The following is a 15825-nucleotide window of genomic DNA, read 5'->3' on the forward strand; positions in this document are numbered from 1 at the left end:
CGCTTTCTGTGTTTCCAGACTTCAAATTATAAATCTATACGTATATATATATATACACATCTCGAAATTGGAATACACTAATGGCTCCTCATCTCGCCTTTCACTTTTCATTCCATATTAAAGTTACGGAGCGTGCCCTTCTATTTGCCAAATATTCGTAGAAATTAATTTTGTTTTTCAACTCCGTTTTATCTATTATATCACATCATGTTATTTCGAGATATGGTAATCGTGTTAACCACGGGTAACCGAGGTTTTCTACCTCTGAAAAATAAAATCAAAAAAAGCCTGGGAGATACGTACTTACGTCAAATATTGGTCATATTATGACTATTTTTGCAGCCACTGATTATGTTTTTCATAATTCTGAAAAATATTCCACACGAAACAATACACTTGATTCAACTGACAGATTATTTCCCGCATTTTCTCTGGTGCAAAAACGATAATTTCTTGACTGACCATTCATTCCCCGAAAATAAATTCGCATATTGAGGAACAGAAAATTCCGACTTTCGACCCTTGATTGATTAGGGCAGTTTTTCTAGCGACTTCTGTCGGTGATAAACAACGGCAATTAAAAACATAACCAAAAAATGTGTTATTGCTCATTTAAATATCTCCATAGGGGAAAACGGTTGCTCATGTATTTTATTTTTCAATTTGCCCCACTCCTTTAAAAAGTTTCGATATGTTTGGTACTCTTTCAAGTACATTCGACGATTGTTGTATTTTTTGTCAATAGATTTTTATAATCCGTATTGACAAATAGAATTTTCGAGAGTATGCCACCAGTGTCGCTAGCTGTCGCGTCTGGGGGTGATCCAAATGAAGTGAAACAAAAATAAATGTTGTATCAGAATTATACATTTTTATTGTTTTCGATAAATCTTGCTCTTAAACTGTTTTTTCACATTTTCTACTCATTTACAAGCTACCGAATTGCTAACTAACAAGTTTATTAGGCTATCCATAATCATAATAATCATAATAATAATAATAATAATAATAATAATAATAATAATAATAATAATAATTGTAATATTATTATTAAAAAGGGGAAACAGGTGGTTTACAAGGATTGTCTTATAACCTCGTGGTGTATCGAAACTTTTCAAAATTCTGCATAAAAAAAATATTAGGACGTACTTTGATTTATTTTTTATTTTTTCATGTAACGTCTAATATTTGAATGAACAAAACTTTGAAAGCGAATGATTTTTAGTGAGAAAACGCAAAATTAAGCGATGCGCATAATACGTTTGAAGAGATCGTAACACGCTGTTTGCGATTGAAATGGATCGAAAAAGGTAATGTGGCTCAAAAAATGGACTCGAATGAAATTGTCATTCATCACTCTTTGTTCTGTCACAAACAATTTAAGGATAACTAAATAAACAGGATTCGTCTATTTTTTTTTACCTTAGAAAAAATTATTTAATTCACGAGGTGAAAGCTTATACGTTAGTAATACCGGAAGAAACAAAATGCTTACAACATTTATAATAAAAAGAACATTTTTATAACATTCAATTACATTAAATAACAAATTATAAAAGATTCGTGATTTTTTTTTTTCGTATTTTTCATCTTTTTCATGTGGTTGCTGTTGCTCTGTTGTTTTATTCGAAATTCGTCATTTTAGGGGGACAAATTGACGAAAATGAAAATATGAAAAAGAAGAATGATTTCGAGAAGCAAAACCGTTTTCGTTGAAGGGTTCGTTGAAAAGAAAAAAGGGAAGAAAAAATGTTCGCCAAGTTGTCGGGCTAATATGACAAATTTCGAAATCTCATTATACAATAGAAATAATAAATATATACAATGACGAGACATATGCGTAAAAAATCCTGGTCAGCTGAAAAAAAAACACAAAAAATTACGTCGCGCTAATATTTAATTGGCAACTCTTTCATTTTTCGTTTCGTTATTTTTCTATACTCTATTTTTCCCCCAATAAATAAGTCTCGAAACTGAAAGAGAAAAGAAGGAGAGGAAAATAAAAATGAACAATTTCTAATCTTCACCCTTTCAACAAATTCATAAATAGTGCTATTTGTACAAAGCAAAATTCCCACCGTCTAATCATAAAAAAATTAAGGGGGAGGAGTGGGGAGGGGGGGGGGGGGGAGAAAAATCACTAATTACTTTCGAATGAGTCGACTTTTAAAGCTGCGTCATTCGCGATCGAGATAATTTTTGGGATTTTACTAATCATAATAAGTCGAGAAATATTTTTCATTTTTTCTCTCCCTCTTTCGTGTTTTAAATTACGAATAAGTGTTATATGCGTAGAATTGATCGTGCCTATAATCTAATAATCTCACATTTTTCAACCGTTTTCAAAGTACGGAAAAAGAGAGAAAAAGAAAGTAATTCCTGTTACGTTTTTAATTTGTTGGATTTTTTCGGATTTCGGATTCAATAGAAGAGTACTACGCACTATTATTCCTTCCTTCTCTCTCTCTCTCTCTCTCTTTTTTTACACGTACATAAACGCCTGTACACGCGTTATTTAATTCCCTATGCGGAAATTCGTAAGCGAAGGATAAACGATTTCTTTTACAATTTTTTTTCCTTTTCTTTCTTTTCCGTTCCAGTAAGAGGATGATCGTAAAGGAGAAAAAAATCGTTTTTACAATTATGAATTTTGTAAATCGTCTATCACTATTTCATCACACCATTCATCGTAATCATAATTATCATCATAATCATAATCATAATCATATTCATCATAATCATAATAATAATCATCATTATTACCATCACCATCACCATCATCATCATCACTACCATCGTCGTCGTCGTCGACATCGTCATCATCATCATCATCATCATCATCATCTTCATCATCATCATCTTCATCGTCGTCATCATCATCGTCGTCATCATCATCGCCATCATCATCATCGCCATCATCATCATCATCATCATCATCATCATCATCATCATCATCATCATCATCATCATCATCGCCATCATCATCATCGCCATCATCATCATCGCCATCATCATCATCGCCATCATCATCATCGCCATCATCATCATCGCCATCATCATCATCGCCATCATCATCATCGCCATCATCATCATCGCCATCATCATCATCGCCATCATCATCATCGCCATCATCATCATCGCCATCATCATCATCTACATCATCATCATCAACATCATCATCATCAACACCATCAACATCAACATCATCATCATCATCATCATCACCACCACCAACATCGTCGTCGTCGTCTTCGACATCATCATCATCATCATCTTCATCATCATCGTCATCATCATTATCATCATTACCATCGTCGTTATAAAAATAAACACGCAATGCGAAGCTATCCAGCATTGCTTTGTACATTCGCCTGTGCTCCAATGAAAACAAACAATCAAATTAATGAATTATTTGATCATTGCCAAACCATATCCAAACCTAACCACTGTGTTTACGTGCTTGTTTACATAAAAAAGAGAAAAAAATGATATATGTATGTATGTAATATAATATGTATGTCATATATTTATATATTATCGCTTAGAAGATTCAACTACTTTTAAGAAGAAAAATCTACCAAAATTGCCCGAAACTAACTACCACTTTCCCCTCTTGTTCCAGAGAATGATAGTTACAGATGTATATATAAAAAAAAAACAAAACAAAAGATAATCATAATAGAGATAGAATGGAGAGAAACTACCGAGGATTGATTATTACATAACGATAGTAATATGTGAAAATTCCGTGGGAGCATCACGAGTCCCCTTCGGTACACTCTACGGTTAATATACACATAACTGAGATCGCGTTTAACGTGGGCAAAAAATCATTTTTGTCCAATTTCATCGCCTCTTCCTTTCTATACATATAATAATAGTTATAATAGTAAATACATACATGTGTTCAGACATACGTATATGTATATATATATTTACTAAATTACGCGTTACGATTCATATTTCTCTTTTCCAAACCTTATCGAAGTTTGAAAAAAAGAGGGGAGAGGCAGACGATTTTTCGTTGGTTGTAACGACCTTTGCCAGGGCAAGCAGCATATCTCGATAAATTCGTGCCTTTAAATCGTTGATTTTTTTTTCTGATTCTTATTTCCGAGCGAAATGACACATCTAAAGCTCAAACATTTGATGATACTCATTGAAGTTTTTCAGGTTTTTAGTCACCACCGCACTTTTCATTCGTTCTAATTAGTTTGAGCGGAGGAACGTTGAATTAGGAATTAATTTGCGCTCGCATAATTATGACTCCTCATTATTACCTGATTTTGCTTTTTCGCAGTAGTTTAGTATCGTTGATTATTATGAGGATTTTAATTTGAAATATTGTTACTATAAATTTGACAAGGAATCCTCACGATCTCGGGAGATTCCGCTGTCTTGTTAACGTTGCAGTAAACGTTGCGAATAAAAATGACAAAAAAAGGGAATACGTTCGAATCGGTTTTCGCCAGATATACGTGTTTTCATCATATTATTTACAAATAATTTATCTAAAGAGGAAATTGAAAAAGGGTCCCTACTTTTTTCGATTAGATCCCGCCGTTCCCATCCCCCATCTTGCCTCCTCTCCTCTCTTTTTCTTACTAATATTTAATACGTGCTTATCAGTTAACAAATAAAAGACCTGTCAGCAAATCTATTATTTACAAATAGGGATAAATAAACAACAACGAAGGGGGGAAAAGCCGAAATACACGATCCTGCGAGGAGACACGAAAGTTTTTAGTTCGCTCGTTCTTGAGAGAAAACGAGAGGAAAAAGAAAGAAAGAGAGATGAAGTTTTTGGAGCAGTATTTCGAACGAAAAAATACTCGATAACTGTGAGAGAAACGTTTCCATCGAAGTATCGATCTAAAATCCGATGACCGTAGGTTTCGGTGGAAGACTGAATTGAGCGTCAATTACTTAATCATCGGTTTGTTCAGAAATCACTCCAGGTTCAAGTTGTCTCTCTCCTTCTTTCCAAAACTTTTCTGACTTTGTTCCTTGACTACTGAACTCAAGTTTCGTACAGTTTACTTCTCGCGAATCGAACTTTGTGAAGTTGCACATGACAAGTTTCGATCAAGACTGAAAAGCGATATACGATCAAGAAATTAAAAAAAAACAACAAACGAAACAGAAAACTCTCCTCGGGATTATTGCCGTTCGCGCTAAATTGCACGATTACGTAAGCCCGAAATTTTCCATGCGACTGTAAGTCGCCCGTGTTTTTTTTCACTTGATTATGTGTAAATGTGCTTTTTTACCGATTGCACAGCGGCGAAATATCTTAGAGAAATTTCTTCAGATACTCGTAAAGCTCGACTCTATTTCCGCGCTGTTTCGTATCCATGTCCGATTCATTTTCGATTTCTATTCCCTCCGAAAAATCGTTTTCCGCACCTGTAAAATATTTCATTTTTCATTTAATTCCTTTGGGCCTAAAAACTTGAATGATTCTTCAACTCTAATCCAAGTTTGAATTATTTTTCTAACACTTTCGACACCAATTCATTTTTATTTGCATACTCTAAAAATAATATATCACCACTTACAAGTTTCCTCTTCGCCCGAGGATGAAGATGAGGAATCGCTTTCACTGCTCGAACTTTCTGAATTCGCTGACAATGAACTAAGGTCGTACTCTTCCGGCTCGAAGTACACTTCCGCACCAGGGAATATGTATTTTCCCGGGGATATTTGATAGTAAGAGTTTTCTGTGGGTATTGAAATTCGTTATTGAAATCTATAGAATAAATAATATTTTAGTGGACGCAAGAGAATCAAACTTTGATTGTGCAGTAACAGAAATTCCGAGGGTCCGATGTAAATTGCAAGAAATTAGAAACAAAAAAAAAGAATTCATTTCAAAAAAAGAAAATAAACTGTTAAATTACCGGGTAAAAGTGCTGCCAGGCTTTCCTTGATTTTGGGTTGCCAGCATCGTCTCTCGAGTTGGTCGATTTTGGTCTCATTGTTGTCAACAACAAGATTATTAGCTTCGGTGCTGTCGACGCTGTTGCAACTATCACCGATACCGGAATCGATGGCAGAATCGATCGAAGCGTGTCTAGCTTTGGTGGACAATTTTTCGAGATCAAGTAGATCTTCATCGGGAATTATATCGATGTCTCTCCTCGGGTCGATCATTTGATCGATATTAACGGCGTTTGTTTCGCTGGAGGAATTGTTTGAAGGATTTTCATTCGAGTTCTCCACTATCCTTGGAACGACGTGACACTCTTCGAGATTAAATATTTGTCCGTTGTTCTCAGACGTCGATTCGACTGATATGACGCGATTGTACCGCCCAACAGCGAATTTTTTGTCGTCCTCGGGAACAGACGGAATCGTCGTTGATTCCGTACAACGAACGGCCGTTTCGTCCTTCCTCGTGGACCCTAAATGTATCCTCTTCGGACTGCTTTCCGAGCTTGAATCTCCGAGTCGCCTCTTCGGACTTTCGCCCAACAACGCAAAACTACCCTCCGTATTTTCCATGTGACCAGCGTGAAACGGTGATATACAAATTTCCGTATTTTCCAGACGTCTCGGCGTCGTATTTGCGTTTATCGTTAAACTGTCTTGACTCTCGGATGACGTATTATGCTGCGGCTTCAAATCGACGATTGCCTCGCTGTCTTGCGACAATTCGTGAATCGTTTCGGCATCCTGCGCACGGCCCCAAGGATCGTTCACCGGAAATATCGACGGCGCTGTCAACTGTGGTGCTTCTTTCAACAAATCGGTCCTCCAACAAACTTCTTCGAAGTCACTCCCCATTCTTGTAAAAAAAAAAAAAATTGTAAAGAAATTACGACGATAAAACTATGAAAAAAATATCAATAGTAAGTTGACAAGAGAATAATTCTAAATTGAAAAAAAAAAACACAAGATTTTCAAAAAAACATACTCACAAGTGACACAACTGGTTAATTATGACGTCACCATCACCCAACAGTTCGACATCGAATTTGAGATGAGGCAATGATTCGCGATTTATGAGAATCTGGGGAACGTGTGAGGGTATTGAGGAAGGTATAAGGGCGACGGGTCGAACTTTGAGCGACGAGCCGATTACGATGAGGAGATCGCAAACGTCTTTGTCCTGAGCCATTGCATCGTGAAAAGCGTGAGGCAATCCTTCCCCAAAAAATACGATATCAGGTTTCATTATTCCTTGCGAAACCAAGTCTGGAAAAAAAGAAAATTTATCAATTATCTTGATTTTCATGTAGAAAATAATAATTTTATAGCCTTCGTTCAAATGATCGTTTTTAAAATGTTGAAAATTTTGTTGAATTATTGAACTTCCCGATATTCTATTTGGAAATATTTAATCAAACAATGAAATTTTATAACGAGTGGCTCACCTCTGAAGTTGTCGTTCGGACTGATATTTGCCAATGAGGGTAGAGCGTGCTCTCTACACTTTAGACAAATGGGAATCCTCTGAGCAAAAATATCTTCTCGAATATCTTCAGCCCGTACCTGATATTTGCATTTCGTACAGGAAGCTGTAGCGAACGAGCCGTGACATTCAATAACATTTTCAATGCCAGCGACTTGTTCGAGGGTATCAATATTTTGAGAATAATTTCTCAAAAGTTTCTTGTGCTTTTCCAACATTTTTATGAACCTGTGACAGGGACTGGGCTTGAACTGTCCCGGGTAAATTTCACGAGCGAATTTAAAGAAAGGACGAGGATCTTGGCCGAAATAGTTGATGTCGAACATCGCCTAAAACATTAACGTGGTTACATTAAATTTGCTATCATCCGCAATCATTCGTGAACTATAAAAAAAGTATTAAAACCGTGAAATCATATTTTACCTGCGGGTCAGGTAGATCCGGAAAATCTTGAGCAAGTCTTGAATAAATGCCATCTCGACTACGGAAATCTGGTATTCCACAACTCACGCTCACACCAGCGCCTGTCAAAACTATTATCTTTTTGCTGCTCTTTATAAGTCTGACGACGTCCGTCAGAGTGTTTATGTGACGGAGTTTTTGACGGCGCGGTGGTTCCGACATTATGTTGTGGACGAGCTGGAAATGAAAATAGTATTCAGCATTACTAATTAATTTTATCTAACGCATTTTCACAAGGAAAAAAATGACTTCTACAATTCTATCCATCGAATGAATTTCGAATTTTTGTCCCTTGACGGAAAAACTGCGTTTAACGGAAAAAGCAATAAATACAAACCTGCCACAACGAAATGTCGTCAACCTGGTCAGGGATCTGTGATGGATCCATGAGAAGGTGTTGTAACAGGTCACGAGGATTGGTGCCGGTCAACATTTGTTTCTGAACCCACGACGAGGTATTACGCCAAAGATGACTCGAGCCTCCCGAGAGATCCGAAAGCCCTGACAAATCCGACAAATTCGACACGGTAGATGATACTTCGTCTTTTTCATCGGCAGTATCAAGCCTGAAAAAAGGATCGAAAACCCTTGATAATCATTGTTTTTTTAAGACTAAAAACACACTAGCTAATCCATTTATGATTTTTAAATATTCAAATGTAAAAAATCCTGTGTAACATTATGAAATTACATAATTTTTCTATAAATCATAACATTTGATTGGCTGCAATAAACTTGGAAATTCTACTATAAAATGGAGGACATATTCGTGAACGATGTAAAGAATAACCAAAAAATAAATATTTCGTTTGCGAACTTTAAAAAAGTAAGTGAATTATCGATTTAAATATGGAAAAAAATATTAAACGAATAGAATGAAATCTATCAATGAGGACTATTGTCAGTATTTTTATGATTCTTGAGCTCAAATCATTATATTTGTCAAGCTTCCGAAAGTTGGTAAAGGGAAGTAAATGGGTAATGGTTATGAATAACGATTTAGCAAATGTTCAGTTTGCACATATTTCGTTTTCTTTTTTTTTTTACAGAATAACTTACTTCTCGGTTATAAGCAGCCATTTGTCTCTTGAAAAAGTCTACATGGAGTAAGCTGTTATAACTTAAAGGTTCAGATGATTTCTTTAATATTGTTTTGTTTTGTGCTCATTTTCAAACTCACGGGCAACTAGTGTCGTCGCTCGTAGAGTCTGTGCGTGAGGATGTTGAATTCAGACGTTTCAGATCAGGAATTGTAGAAACGGATTTTGAACCGTCACTAAGTTCGCTGAATCCGCTGAGTGTTTCTGTAATGAATGAAGAAGTTAATTCGATTAATATCTCTCAATAAACACTTTGTCAAAATGAAACATGAATATTCAAGTCATCAGATTCCAAGCCAATTGATAAAAAATCTGAACCAGTATCGAAAAATATACTGCACACAGTAAAAATTTCATTATCAATATAAGATTCTAAAGAAAATTTTTTATAGTGATCCATCTTTTGGCAAAAATTTCAAATGAACGAGTGGGTTCAAAATTAAAAAAAAGAAGAAAACAAGCAGCGAGACAAAAAAATACAAATTATAGAGATTTAACCAAGGTAGGAAAAATATTATTGGTTAGGATACTTCCAAGTAAGGCAACTGTTCAATTTAACAATTAGCATTCTAGCAAATTTCAATAAGTTCCATTAAAAGGTGCTTGACCGAGAAAAATAACAAATATAACCTTAAATGAACGTTGAATCGGGGATTGAATGGGAAATATTACGAAAATACTCGATAAAATGATTATCTAAAACATAAAAAATTGCTAGCAAATAGAGTGAGAATAAGAAAATTAATATAGAAGTTTGCTGGAACGATTTTTACTATGAGACACGAAATCCATGAGTGTCAAATGACAACGGTAACGTGATAAGTCGCGCGTGTTTGCCAGGCCGCCAAACGTCAAAAATACGCACTGGCTGTTATTGTTTGTGAAAATCGTGCCATCTGTGATCGAGCAGTAACTGCAGCGCTCGCCTATCTCACTCTCCTTCTTTCTCTCTCGTTTTCTCTTTGTCTCACTCACTGTCACTGACACCCGTATTCCCGCGTTAAATATCGCCGCAATAAAATAATTTCATCCGATTTTCCCATTAAAAGAATCAATAAATACGAAAATTTCTGGCACAAAATATCATTGTAACTCTATAATATAATGTCTAGACGCGAGAATAACGGTTGAACAATGATTCGAAAAAAGGTATCGAAATGTTAGAGACGCGCCCAAGAAACGTTAATGGCGGCCGGGACCCCCTCCGTCGAGCGTCAGAGGTCGCAAACTACGCATCACGTTTATAATGGGCGTCATCGTTGCATCGACGCCATCTTGAAATAAAGAAAATTTTACGACAAAATTTGACATATTTTGCGTGAAATACCTTCAAGATCTTCCTGTGAGGTCTCGCGAGACTCTTTGCAACCGCGAAAATCGAGTCCAGACCTCGCGACCGTTTCGTATTCCTTGAGCTCGACCGTCCGACGTTTTGCTGGAGACGAATATTCTGGCAGCTCCGCGCCCGACGCCATTTTCAACAGCAATGCAAAAACGTTTCTAGTTACGAGCTACACCGCCCTGTCTCGGAAGTCTCTCGAGATTTCCGCTCGATGTCGCCCCTCCTGCGCTTTTTCATCCCCTCTCCTTATTCCTCTGAGACGCTCCAACCAGAGGAGAGACTTTTCTCCTCCTACGCTCAGTTAACCAATGATCACCCACGCGCTTGATATTTCGTTTCGTCTTCGGAGACGTAACAAAGATTCGACAACGTCGCACTGTTCGATGGACGATACCAAGACTGCTGCGGGGGTGGTAGTTGGAAAGTTTCTATCATTACAAAATTACATTGAAAAATTGATTTTTCGTTGATGAAAAAATCAATATCATGTTCTCTCCCAAGGGTTTGGATCATAGATCAGAATTTCGATTTTCTTTCCGAGTATTAATTCAGAAAACAACGAATTTTCTCAAATAATTCTCGTATAAAAAGCCGAAGGGGAACTTTGTTGGGCTCGTCGAAATATGTCGGTTTCATGATTATACGCTTTGAAGATCGAACGAGCTGAACATTTTGCATGTATACCGTATTTTTCTTCTCCTTCTAACGCGTTTATCCTAAACCTGGTAGAAAAGAGATAGGAATATCTGAAGTGCATTCAGAAAGTGAACCAATGTCTTTCTCAAGTTATAACAGCTGATTTTCGGAAGTTCGGCCGATATTCGATGCTTCTGGCAACACCGTAAATTTAGTTAAATCTCTAACCGTGGTGAGCGCTACATGACGCTCTTCCGGTTAAGTCTTTTCCAAGTGGTACGATAATCGGGCAAGATGGTATGTACTTTGAATCCGAATAATTATTACGAATCGTCGATTAAACAAAACGTTAATTCGCGTTTTATAAATGTCGGATATTCGAAGTGAACGTTATCGGCAACATTTTCTTCCAGTGAACGATTTATTCGTCGAAATAACATGATTCTTTTCGGTGGTGATCCCCGATTGAATGAGCATGGATAAACACAGCGACCAGTTCTAAACTTAGATAAAAATTTGTGTTTCCTTCCCTTCTCAGTTTTGTTGTAGAATTTTTTCGCGATCACAAGCAAGAGTCACTCCTCTTGGATGAAAGTGTCATTGATCTCCCAAAAAATTCGATGCTGTCAATCAATCAAATACTTAACCTCTAAATTATTATGCTCGGCTTTTCATGTTTCAGGCTGAAGTAACCGCCACTATCAGAACGCGAAAGTTCATGACCAACCGTCTATTATGCCGCAAGCAAATGGTGAGTACACTTTTTGTATATAAAGCATCGTTACTATTTTAACAATTCTATTCGTAGCTATTAAAATTCTTTACGATAGTGGAGTTTTCGCCAACCGATACAACAATAATCCTATGTAACATAACCTCTTCTGTTTGATTTTTGACCGACTATTATGAAGCTTTTAACATTGATATTTTTACTTTTAAACAAAATAATCCTTAAACAACGTTGACATTGTTACTGAACAGATAAAACAAATCAATATAGTTTTTGCATTAAAATATAACAAAAAAACGTAGAATAATTAGTCAAAGACTATCCTACGATTTATTATTTTCATAATACTGTAAAATTATATTTTCTGTTGACTGTTGAATTAATTTTCAATTTATTCTAGGTCGTTGATGTACTCCACCCAGGTCAGCCGTCGGTGCGCAAGACCGAGATTCGTGAAAAGCTTGCAAAGATGTACAAAGTAACGCCAGACGTAGTCTTTGTTTTTGGATTCCAGACGAATTTTGGTGGTGGTAAATCCACTGGCTTTGCTCTAATTTACGAGACTCTTGATTTTGCCAAAAAGTTTGAACCCAAACACAGGCTTGCAAGGCACGGACTGTACGAAAAGCAGAAACAAACAAGAAAACAGAGGAAAGAACGTAAGAACAGAATGAAGAAGGTCAGAGGAACGAAGAAGAGCAAGGTCGGAGCAGCGGCTAAGAAGGTAAAGAAACACTATCCGATATATCATATCATCATCAAATTATTCACAAATTGGGATGCAAATTCACATTCGGCTTGGGGTGCTTCAAAATATAAGAAATACAATGAACCAACTCTCGCTTATTTGCATGAAAATCGTTATTCAAGCAATGGTTCGATTCTAAATTCCTTATTGGCACGGGTTCAGGTGTACACTTAATTCCTGGGGCATGAGAGAAAACCTATTTATTTTTAATTGGTTTTTTTACATGCCTATTTATTTGTTCCAAGGTCAATACAATTATTTGAACTTGAAATAGTGATTAGAGCAGTCAATCGATCACTCAAACCTAACTTTATTGAACAATTGACATCCATCAAATGTTTTCGACAGAAAATGTACATTCCATACGAGTTACAAGTTCTTCATAACTGGTTAAACTTCCATCCTCAATTTCAAAACAATCGTTTATATTTATTCTTCTGTCTCGTATACCAATGAATATACCTCAAACATAATTTCATTAGAATAAACCACAATTTATATCAAACCCTTGCACAAGCATAATTAAAGTTACTCAACAACTGGATGTGAGAAATCAAAATTTCTTAAATATTTGCTTAATATTTTTCGTAGATGGTTCTTAAAACTCAAAGATTTTTTTTTCATTCTTGATGACCGTATGACGTTGGAACAAGGAACTATTATTTTGCATGCACCGGTGGTTTTATCGATTTTATGTTCACATTCTAGGCAAGAAAGTAGACGAAATCTTTATTTGTACTCTACCAACTTCGGGAGATGGATGGTCTCATAATTATGATGTATTATACTCGATCCGCATGTCAACGCAACTCTGCCTCTTACTTTCTGGGATTACAAAAATCACAAATCTGCAACTTCCATTAAAAAAAAAAAGAAACGAAAAAATCTTGTAAATTCGTCGTTCTCTTCAATTCTTCGCGATTCATTGTCTGCTTAATCATTCAACAAAAAAAAAAGAAGAAAAATAAGTTTTTCTTTCCTAACAGCCATTCATGTGCATTAAAAAAATTCACGCCATTTTCCAAAATTTTCGACTATCACATAAGCGAGCAATTATTAAAATATTAGAAAACTAGGCTTACGGCAGTAACAAGAACGCATCTGGTGGAGGGCTTAATTCTCAATCATCGATAATCGTTGCGAAACGTAAATTTTCATTACAAAAGCATGTCAGAAAGACGAAAAGAGTGATTATTCTCATTAATCACGTATCCGTAGATTAAATGTATTATTATTTTTCGTTGCCATTAATCATCGTTTATGCGCTTTTCTTGGTGTCGGATATCATCAGTCATTTTCATCATATCTCATCATTTGGTATTGATCAGAATATATCAAAGTCTCGCACGAGGCGACACCACAAACATTTGGAACATATTCGAAATTTTTTTTCTTCTTCTCTATTACAGTAATTCCACGACATCGTATGAAGACCACGAATTTGTACAACATCGGCGTTATAGTTTATTGTAAGGTATTGAACGAAAATACCCCCTTCGACGATAGTTTATAATAAATTTAACGCAATTTAAATCCAACTCCGAGTGATGACTTTGTGTCTCCAGCCATATTTCCTCTTTTTTATCTATTATGTAAGTATCATTACTGTCGGAAAATTGGAGATTTTTATCTGCCCGGACTCGATTACGTCAGTAATCATTTTCCCGGTTCATTTCGTGCACGTATAAAAAAAAATTGCTTACGTCGTCATCGTTCGAGAAGTTATATTTACAAGTCAGGGGAAAACGACCAACCGCGAGTACAGATACGCTGCACGTTTGCCTTGCCTCGTCAAACTTTTTTTTAATACTTGGCCTTGATACAAGCTGATATGATACAAAAAAATTATTGTTCAAATCAAACGTTGGCATTAAAATTTGAGGAAACAACGTTCGTTGTCGCCATTGACGAAAAATTCTTTTTCTTCCAATTGTTGAGCACGACACAGATTTCTTAAATTCAAAAACTAAATATATTTTTTCTACTTTTCAAAGTTTTCATATATAACATTATTTTGTATGAAAAATTTTTAATGCGTGATTATTTGACAAGTTTTTTTACACGATCGTGATGGTAGTCATTTTCGTTTAGAAAGTTAAACACCAATTTTAGCAGTAAACTTTTCGTTCAGTTAAGATTCGAATACAGTGTATTCCGTCATTATTTCTTTAAACTCGAAATGTAAATAATCTACAAGTAAACTTGTCCGTGAGGTTTTTCTCAAGCTTCTTCGGCTTGAATAGGTTCTCATTTATTCAGACGGTATCAATACTTCCGTCGACCGATTATCGTCCGAGGGACGTCGAGTTTCGTTATCTTCTACTTTTTTATCCGGGATTTTCGGTGTTTCTTCGCTGGACGATGTCTTTTCCGAGGTGATTTCGGGTTTCATGGTTATCAACGAGGGCTCCAGGACACGATCAGTAATTTCTTCACTCGACGGCCACTCGGAGTTAATAGGTGGCATCCAATCGTCGTTGCTGGCATCTCCGGATTTTTTAATAAAGTACCATTGGCCCAAGCGGAAGCCCCAATCAGTCTCAGGGTTGAAAGTCAACTTACCTGGGAGGGGGAGTGAGTTACATTTGTCATAAGTACAGTAAAAAGTCTAAAATCCCCCCAACACCTACGATAGTACGGAAGAAGCGTATAAATAAAATCTTTAAAAATGTTTTCAACAAAACAAAAACAAGGAAATAATTTCAAAAAAAATCCGAGAGCTCGAGCTCTCAATTCAATGACAAAACGGTTCCACGTACGATGAAACGCCGAACTTACTGAGATCGAGGAAAAATCCACCGCGAAAACTCTGTTTCTTATCTTGGTAAGAATCGTTGTCTAATTCCACCATCATTTTTCCAGCCTCTGGAGGTGGCAAACTTTGTTGTTCATTGGATCCCCCGAAAAGACGATTTTTTATATTCCTGAACCAGTCGCGAATACCTTCACCAAATTCGGCGTGTTGCTCACGGCGATTAGATCCGACAGAAGCAAAACTTCCTGAGAACCAGAATTCAAATAGTTTTTTATCCATTCAATTTCTGAGTTAAACGTTTCAAGACACTCATTAATCAACAATTTTTAAATCATAATTTTAGTTTCAGTTTTTTAAATTGTTGAAAAAAAATTACCAAACGACGAGGAAGCAATGGGAGTGGATTCGACCAGTAAAATCGAATTGCTTAGCAACGTTAGAAACGTTATTTTGACAATCGACCACTGCATTTTTCACTACAAAATTTACCGAGCGAATAAACGAGTCACCGAGTGCACGAGATTCTTTTATAACTTGTGTCACCGGAAGTGCATGATCGTTTCTCGTTAGTCTATTGTTGCAGCTCTTTCTATCGGCAACATCAATTTTCAACTATTTGTGTGAGATTCGACATTGAA

The 15825-nt window shown here is 36.2% G+C and overlaps 3 protein-coding genes across 7 annotated transcripts; 1 reads left to right on the forward strand and 2 right to left on the reverse strand.

Annotated features, from left to right (window-relative positions):
- Positions 1-3247: 3247 nt before the first annotated feature.
- Sirt1 (Sirtuin 1) lies at positions 3248-10492 on the reverse strand. Of its 4 annotated transcripts, XM_043416707.1 has the most exons (10): positions 10304-10492; positions 9057-9180; positions 8214-8442; positions 7838-8053; positions 7377-7743; positions 6921-7197; positions 5901-6787; positions 5559-5720; positions 5271-5406; positions 3248-5091 (listed from the first exon to the last, which is right to left on the reverse strand). In XM_043416707.1, exons 1-9 carry the CDS (start codon positions 10449-10451, stop codon positions 5294-5296), a joined length of 2523 nt encoding a protein of 840 aa, XP_043272642.1. In that variant the 5' UTR covers positions 10452-10492; the 3' UTR covers positions 3248-5091; positions 5271-5293. The 4 variants fall into 4 exon arrangements, with proteins under 4 accessions (XP_043272642.1, XP_043272641.1, XP_043272643.1 ...); XM_043416706.1 differs by having other exon boundaries at positions 3248-5406; XM_043416708.1 differs by lacking the exon at positions 10304-10492 and adding an exon at positions 9750-10140 and having other exon boundaries at positions 3248-5406.
- Positions 10493-11158: 666 nt separating this feature from the next.
- Positions 11159-13970, forward strand: RpS24 (ribosomal protein S24). 2 transcript variants are annotated; one of them, XM_043415877.1, is made up of 4 exons: positions 11159-11251; positions 11637-11705; positions 12085-12408; positions 13141-13350. In XM_043415877.1, the coding sequence occupies exons 1-4, from the start codon at positions 11249-11251 to the stop codon at positions 13150-13152; spliced, it is 408 nt and encodes a 135-aa protein (XP_043271812.1). In that variant the 5' UTR covers positions 11159-11248; the 3' UTR covers positions 13153-13350. The 2 variants fall into 2 exon arrangements, with proteins under 2 accessions (XP_043271812.1, XP_043271815.1); XM_043415880.1 differs by lacking the exon at positions 13141-13350 and adding an exon at positions 13842-13970 and having other exon boundaries at positions 11160-11251.
- Positions 12704-15756, reverse strand: LOC122408816 (uncharacterized). Its single transcript, XM_043415874.1, has 3 exons — positions 15564-15756; positions 15211-15432; positions 12704-14994 (listed from the first exon to the last, which is right to left on the reverse strand). The coding sequence occupies exons 1-3, from the start codon at positions 15655-15657 to the stop codon at positions 14684-14686; spliced, it is 627 nt and encodes a 208-aa protein (XP_043271809.1). The 5' UTR covers positions 15658-15756; the 3' UTR covers positions 12704-14683.
- Positions 15757-15825: the final 69 nt, after the last annotated feature.

The sequence above is a fragment of the Venturia canescens genome, chromosome 4, assembly GCF_019457755.1.
Source record: "Venturia canescens isolate UGA chromosome 4, ASM1945775v1, whole genome shotgun sequence".
NCBI lineage: Eukaryota > Metazoa > Arthropoda > Insecta > Hymenoptera > Ichneumonidae > Venturia > Venturia canescens.